Genomic DNA, 8426 nt, shown 5'->3' on the forward strand with positions numbered 1-8426 from the left:
CCCCAAAACCACCCCCGCGTTAAATGAGCCCAAATAAGCCCAACAACACGCCAAGAACACGCCAAGAACACACTAAGCACATGCTAGGAACACGCCAGGACCCCGCCAGGACCCCAATATTTCAACACAGCCCCCTAAATCCCCATAAACCACCCCAAAACCCTCCCATTCTCCCTCAGACCCCTCCCTAACCCAGGCAGGACGGCGATCACGCCAAGAACACGCCAAGCACACGCGTGTCGACCACAATAACCCCTCCCAACACCCAAATATCGACAAAAAATGGTAAAAATTGATAACGTAAGAGTAGGGAAACCCCAAAAGAGGGGGGCTGGGGGTGTAGGAGGGGGGCGGCCGGGGTCTCGGCGGGGTCTTAGCATGTGCTTAGCGTGTCCTTAGCGTGTCCCCGCCCCCTTTAGGCATGAGCAAGACCCTATAACCCAAAACAAGACCCAAACACACTGAAAACACCCTAATAACACGCTAAGACATGCTAAAAACACGCTAAAACACCCTAATAACATGCTGATACATGCTAATAACACACTAAAACACCCTAATAACACGCTAAGACACGCTGATAACATGCTAAGCACATGCTAGGAACACACTAGGATCCCAATATTTCAACACAACCCCCTAAATCCCCATAAACCACCCCAAAACCCGCCCCATCTCCCCCAGACCCCTCCCTAACCCCATGCAGGACGGCGATCACGCCAAGAACACGCCAAGCACACACATGTCGACCACAATAACCCCTCCCAACACCCAAATATTGATTAAAAACGGTAAAAATTGATAAGGTAAGAGTAGGGAAACCCCAAAAGAGGGGGGTCGGGGGTGTCGGAGGGGGGGTGGCCGGGGTCACGGCGCGTGCTTAGCGTGTCCTTAGCGTGTCCTTCGCGTGTTCCCACCCCTTTTAGGCATGAGCACGGTGTCGGAGGCGGTGGCGGCGCGTCACTGCGGGCTGCGGGTGCTGGGGCTGTCGCTGATCACCAACGCGGCCCCGCTGCCCCCCGAGGACGGGGGCCCGGCCCCCGAGCCCCCCGCCGGGCACCAGGAGGTGCTGGAGGCCGCCAGCGCCGGCGCCCGGCACCTGCGGGAGCTGCTGGCACGCCTGGCGCCGCGCCTGGACGCCGGGCACGCGTGAGACGGGGGGACGGGGCTTGGGGGGGGACACGGACACGCTAAGGGGGGTGGCGGCACGGTTAGGACACTCTAAGGGCTGGGGTAACATGGGTGGGACACGCGAAGGGGGTGGCGACACATGGCGACATGGGGAGGACACGCTAAGGAGGGTGGTGACGTGGGTAGGACATGCTAAGGGGGGTTGTAACACGGTTAGGACATGCTAAGGGCTGGGATAACATGGGTAGGACACGCTAAGGGGGTGGAGACACGTGGCAACATGGGGAGGACACGCTAAGGGGGGTGGTGACATGGGTAGGACATGCTAAGGGTGACCATAACATGTATAGGACATGAGAAGGGTGGTGACACGGGGAGGACACGCTAAGGGTGACTATTAACATGGGTAGGACACGCTAACGGGGTGGCGACACGTGGCGACATGTGTAGGACATGCTAAGGGTGACTATTAACATGGGTAGGACACGTTAAGGGGGGTTATAACATGGGTAGGACACGCTAAGGGGGGTGGTGACATGGGTAGGACATGCTAAGGGGGTTTAAAACATGGGTAGGACATGCTAAGGGTGACCAGAACATCTATAGGACATGAGAAAGGTGGTGACACGGGGAGGACACGCTAAGGGTGACTATTAACATGGGGAGGACACGCTAAGGGGGTGGCGACACGTGGCGACATGGGTAGGACATGCTAAGGGGGTGGTGACATGGGTAGGACACGCTAAGGGTGACTATTAACATGGGTAGGACACGCTAAGGGGGTGGTGACATGGGTAGGGCGTGGGAAGGGTGGTGACATGGGTAGGACACGCTAAGGGGGTGGAGACACGTGGCGACATGGGGAGGACACGCTAAGGGGGTGGCGACATGGGTAGGACACGCTAAGGGGGTGGCGACACGTGGCAACATGGGGAGGACATACTAAGGGGGGTGGTGACATGTGATGACATGGGTAGGACATGCTAAGGCGGGGTGGTGATATGGGTAGGACACGCTAAGGGTGACCAGAACATGTATAGGACATGAGAAGGGTGGTGACACGGGGAGGACACGCTAAGGGTGACTATTAACATGGGTAGGACACGCTAACAGGGTGGCGACACGTGGCGACATGTGTAGGACATGCTAAGGGTGACTATTAACATGGGTAGGACACGTTAAGGGGGGTTATAATATGGGTAGGACACGCTAAGGGGGGTGGTGACATGGGTAGGACATGCTAAGGGGGTTTAAAACATGGGTAGGACACGCTAAGGGTGACCAGAACATCTATAGGACATGAGAAAGGTGGTGACACGGGTAGGACACGCTAAGGGGCTGGAGACACGTGGCGACATGGGGAGGACACGCTAAGGGGGGTGGCGACATGGGTAGGACACGCTAAGGGTGACCATGACATGGGAAGGGGGGGGCGACGTGTAGGACACGCGAACGGTTATGACATGGGTAGGACACGCTAAGGGTGACAACACGTGTGGGACACGCCGAGGGTGACCAGAACATGGGTAGGACACGCTAAGGGGGGTGGTGACACGGGCAGGACACGCCACGGGTGGCAACAACACGTGTAAGAACACGCTAAGGGCGCTGGCATGCCAACGGCAACGCCAACACGCTAAGGACACGCTAAGGCCGGCGACACGCTGAGGGCGGCGGCGTGCCAGGAGCGGCAACACGCTAAGGACACGCTAAGGACGGCGTGATGTGGATTGCAACACGCGTGGGATTACGACACGCTAAGGAGAACACGCTAAGGATTACAACATGCTAAGGACATGCTAAGGACATGCTAAGGATTACAACATGCTAAGGAGAGCACGTGTGGGATTACAACACGCCAAGGAGAACGCGCTAAGGCTGTCGCGTGTGGGATTACAACACGCTAAGGACACGCTAAGGATTGCGCCACGCCAAGGAGAACCCGCGTGGGATTACGACACGCCAAGGAGAACACGCTAAGGCTGTCGCATGTGGGATTACAACACGCTAAGGACATGCTAAGGATTGCGCCACGCCAAGGAGAACCCGCGTGGGATTACGACACGCCGAGGAGAACGCGCTAAGGCTGCTGTGTGTGGGATTACAACACGCTAAGGACACACTAAGGATTATGACACGCTAAGGAGAACCCACGTGGGATTACGACACGCCAGGGAGAACACGCTAAGGACGAGCACATGGTAAGGGCAACCCGCTGCGGGACGGCAACACGCTAAGGACACGGACAACACGCTCAGGGCCCCGCGACACGCTAAGGACACGGCCCCGCTGCCACTGCATGCTGGGAGGACGGACACATGTCGTTAGCGTGTCGGCCCGTGCCGAATCGCCGCCGGGCCTGCCCCTGGCCCGTGTTAATCCCGTGGTAATCCCGTGCCGGTGGCCTGTCGCCACGTGCATGTTAATCCCGTGTCGATTCGCATCTGCCTGCCTTAATCCCGCGCTAATCCCGTGCTGATCGCATGTCGGCTGCGTGTGGGTTGCGTGTCAGTCCCGTGTTCGTTGCCGCCTGCCTGCCCTGACCCCGTGTTAATCCCGCGTTGGCCCTGGGACTGTCGCGTGTCGTCGGCGTGTTAACCCGTGTTAATCCCCCGCCCTCCCCCGTCCCGTGGCGATCGCATGTTTGTAGCATGTTCGTTACGTGTTGGGACCTCCCCTGGTGCCGTGTTGGTCCCGTGTCACGCGCATGTCTGTCCCATGTCAATCCCGTGTTAATCCCGTGTCATTCCCGTGTTAATCCCGTCATTCCTGTGTTAATCCCGTCTTTATCCCATGTTTTTCCAACCCTACCCGTGTTAATCCGTGTAAATCCCGTGTTGTTCCCATGTAAATCCCATGTTTAAACAGTTTTGCCTGTGTTAATCCGTGTTAATCCCATGTAAAGCGCACTTTGTCCCCAGTTTCTGTCCCGTGTCAATCCCGTGCCAATCCCGTGTTAATCCAGATTCAATCCCGTGTCAATCCCGTATCAATCCAGATTCCACACCCTGTCAATCCCGTGTCAATCCCGTGCCAATCCCGTGTTAATCCAGATTCCACCCTATGTCAATCCCTTGTTAATCCCATGTTAATCCAGATTCTACCCTGGGTCAATCCCATGTTAATTCAGATTCCATCGCATGTCAATCCAGATTCCACCCTGTGTCAATCCCATGTTAATCCAGATTCCACCCTGTGTCAATCCTGTGTTAATCCAGATTCAGTCCCACGTCGATCCTGTTTCTACCCCGTGTCAATCCCATGTTAATCCCAATTCCACCCTGTGTCAGTCCCGTGTTAATTCAGATTGAATCCCGTGTCAGTCCCATGTCAATCCCACGTCAATCCAGTGTCAATCCCCTGTTAATCCAGATTCAATCCTGTGCCAATCCCATATCAATCCCATGTTAATCCAGATTCAATCCAGTGTCAATCCCATGTTAATCCAGATTCAATCCCAAATCAATCCCATGTCAATTGCATGTCAATCCAGATTCAATTTTGTGTCAATCTCATGTTAATCCAGATTCAGTCCCATGTCAATCCTGTGTTAATCCAGATTCCACCCCGTGTCCATCCCGTGTCAATCCCATGCTAATCCAGATTCCACCCTGTGTCAATCCCGTGTCAATCCTGTTTCAATCCAGATTCAATCCTGGTTCAATCCCATGCCAATCCCATATTAATCCAGATTCAATCCGCATGTCAATCCCATGTTAATCCAGATTCCACCCCATGCCAACCCTGTGTTAATTCAGATTGAATCCCATGTCAATCCTGTGTCAGTCCCGTGTCAATCCCGTATCAATCCAGATTCAATATTGTGTCAATCCCTTGTTAATCCCATGTCAATCCAGATTGCACCCCATATCAATCCCATGTTAATCCAGATGCAATCCTATGCCAATCCCATGTCAATCGCATGTCAATCCAGATTCAATTTTATGCCAACCCCTTGTTAATCCAGATTCAGTCCCGTGTCAATCCCTTGTTAATCCCATGTCAATCCAGATTCCACCCTGAGTCAATCCCATGTCAATCCCGTGTCAATCCCGTGTCAATCCAGATTCCACCCCCTCTCAATCCCATGTCAATCCCATGTTAATCCAGATTCAATCCCATGTCAATCCGGATTCCACAGCATGTCAATCCCGTGTCAATCCCGTGTGAATCCAGATTCCATCCCATGTCAATCCGGATTCCACAGCATGTCAATCCCATGTCATTCCAGATTTAATCCCGTGTCAATCCCATGTTAATCCAGATTCAATCCCATGTCAATCCGGATTCCACAGCATGTCAATTCCGTGTCAATCCCATGTTAATCCAGGTTTAATCCCATGTCACTCCCAATGTGAACCCAGATTCTACCCCCTGTCAATCCCACGTTAATCCAGATTTAATCCTGTGTCAGTCCCATGTTAATCCAGATTCCACCTGTGCTAATCCCGTGCCAATCCCATGTCAATCCCATGTTAATCCCGTGTCAATCCAGATTCAATCCTGTGTCAATCCAGATTCCACCCCGTGTCAATCCCATGTTAATCCAGATTTAATCCCGTGTCAGTCCCATGTTAAACCAGATTCCACCCTGTGCTAATCCCGTGCCAATCCCATGTTAATCCCGTGCCAATCCCATGTTAATCCCGTGCCAATCCCATGTTAATCCGGTGTTAATCCCGTGTTAATCCCGTGTCCGTCCCGTGTTGCCCCCCAGGACCACCCCCCATGGGACCACCCCCTCATTAACCTCGGGCATTAATCACCCCTCCCCTAATCACCCCCTCGCTCACAATTAACGCCGTGTGCCTAATTAATTAATTACCGCCCCTCCCCCCCTCCCTAATTAATTACCCACGAGCGGCCGGTTACGCGCGAATAGTTAATTAGGTCTGAGACCCCCCCCCGGTTAATTAATTGGGGGTAATTAATTAGGAGCAATTAATTAATTAGGAGTAAACAACGAATTAATTAGGAGTCGTTAATTATTGAAGGGCGCGGCGGAAGTGCCCGTATGCAAATGAGGCCGTGGGCGGTGACGAGGGGGCGGGGCTAAGGGCGGGGCGGGCGGGTGCCGGGGCGCGGCTCGTTAACGACAGCGTTAATTGGCGTGGGGGGAGGGGCGGAGGCGGGTCACGTGGTCGGGGCTAATTATAGCCCCGCCCCTCCCCCCTCCCGCCGGGGCCCTCCTGGGGGGTGGGGACGGGGGGGGGGGGGGGGCTATAGGGGCACGGGGGGGTCCTATAGGGTCATGGGGTCCTATAGGGGCACGGGGGGGTCCTATAGGGGCACGGGGGGTTCTATAGGGGCATGGGGGGGAGTTCTATAGGGTCATGGGGTCCTATAGGGGCGGGGGGGGTCCTATAGGGGCACAGGGGTCCTATAGGGCTGTGTGGGTCCTATAGGGGTCATGGGGTCCTATAGGGGCATGGGGGGTCCTAGAGGGTCATGGGGTTTTATAGGGGAATGGGGGGGTCCTATAGGGTCATGGGGTCCTATAGGGGAATGGGGGGGTTCCTATAGGGGCACGGGGGGGTCCTATAGGGGCACGGGGGTCCTATAGGGGCACGGGGGTCCTATAAGGGAATGGGGGGGTCCTATAGGGGCATGGGGGTCCTATAGGGCCGTGTGGGTCCTATAGGGGAACGGGGGGGTCCTATAGGGTCACGGGGTCCTATAGGGGCATAGGGGTCCTATAGGGCTGTGTGGGTCCTATAGGGTCATGGGGTCCTATACGGGCACAGGTGTCCTATAGGGGAACGGGGAGGTCTTATAGGGTCATGGGTTTTATAGGGGAATGGGGGGGTCCTATAGGGTCATGGGGTCCTATAGGGTCATGGGGTCCTATAGGGGCATGGGGGGTCCTATAGGGGCATGGGGGGGTCCTATAGGGACATGTGGGTCCTATAGGGGCACGTGGGCCCTATAGGGGCATGGGGACAGGGGGCTCCTATAGGGGCGTGCGGGTCCTATAGGGAAACAGGGGACCTATAGGGATATGGGGACTTGTGGTTCCTATAGGGCCATGGGGATGTGTGGGACCTATAGGGTCCTATAGAGTCACAGGGGGGCTATAGGATCATGAGGACAGGGGGACATGTGGGTGCTATAGGGCAGTGTGGGTCCTATAGGGACGTGTGGACCCTATAGGGACACTGGGACAGCGGGGTCCCATAGGGGCATGTGGGCCCTATAGAGGCATGTGGGTCCTATAGGGGCGTGGGGACAGGGGGGTCCTGTAGGGACATGTGGGTGCTATAGGGACGTGGGGGTCCTATAGGGGCATGGGGACAAAGGGGGTCCTATAGGGATGTGGGGGGGCTATAGGGGCACTGGGACAGGGGGGTCCTATAGGGACTTGTGGGCCCTATAGGGCAGCGTGTGTCCTGTGGGGCATGGGGACATGTGGGCCCTATAGGGGCAGGGGAGTCCTATAGGGGGGTGGGGACCTGTGGGTCCTATAGGGGTATGTGGGTCCTATAGGGCTGTGCAGGTCCTATGGGGACATGGGGTCACGTGGGTCCTATAGGGGCATTGGGATGGGGGGGTCCTATAGGGCCATGTGGGTTCTATAGGGGCACTGGGACGGGGGGGTCCTATAGGGCCATGTGGGTCCTATAGGGCTGCGTGGGTCCTATGGGCTGTGCGGGTCCTATAGGACTCTATGGGTCTTATGGGGCCGTGTGGGTCCCATGGGGCTGTGGGTCCGGTGGATCCTATAGGGAGATGTGGAGTCCCATGGGTCCTATAGGTCCATGTGGGTCCTATAGGGACATGTGGGTCCCGTGGGGCTGTGCGGGTCCTATAGGACTGTATGGGTCCTATAGGACTGTATGGGTCCTATAGGGTCCCGTGGGTCCTATGGGGCCGTGTGGGTCCTATGGGGTTGCGTGGGTCCCATGGGACCTATAGGGCTGTGTGGGTCCTATGGGGCTGTGGGCCCTATGGGGACACGTGGGTCCCATGGATCCTATAGGGTCCAATAGAGCCGTGTGGGCCCTATGGGGCCGTGGGACCTATAGGGCCATGCGGGTCCTATAGGGACAAGTGGCTCCCGTGGGGCTGTGGGTCCCGTGGGTCCTATAGGGCTGCATGGATCCTATAGGGCTGCATGGATCCTATAGGGCTGCATGGATCCTGCGGGGCTGTGGGCCCTATAGAGACATGCAGATCCTATAGGGCCGTGTGGGTCCTGCAGGTCCTATGGGGCTGCGTGGATCCTATAGGGCCACGGGTCCCCTGGGTCCCATAGGTCCCCCTGGGTCCTATAGGGCCACGTGTCCCCTATAGGGCCG

The 8426-nt window shown here is 56.1% G+C and overlaps 1 protein-coding gene and 1 long non-coding RNA gene across 2 annotated transcripts in view; one reads left to right on the forward strand and one right to left on the reverse strand.

Moving 5' to 3' along the window:
• The window catches only part of LOC310888409 (type 1 phosphatidylinositol 4,5-bisphosphate 4-phosphatase-like), a gene marked incomplete at its 5' end in the record, with an annotated part of 8954 nt that extends 8210 nt beyond the window's left edge, over positions 1–744 (reverse strand). The window contains one exon of the mRNA XM_083815042.1: positions 719–744. Coding sequence (XP_083671168.1) covers positions 719–744 — 26 coding nt within the window. The remainder of the gene's footprint in view (positions 1–718) is intronic.
• Positions 745–895: 151 nt separating this feature from the next.
• On the forward strand, positions 896–4001 carry LOC310888385. The gene is made up of 2 exons (XR_014575897.1): positions 896–1555; positions 1941–4001. It is a non-coding gene; the product is annotated as an uncharacterized lncRNA (long non-coding RNA).
• The last annotated feature ends 4425 nt before the right edge of the window (positions 4002–8426 follow it).

This window comes from Anser anser, assembly GCF_964211835.1.
Source record: "Anser anser genome assembly, chromosome: 34".
Lineage (NCBI taxonomy): Eukaryota > Metazoa > Chordata > Aves > Anseriformes > Anatidae > Anser > Anser anser.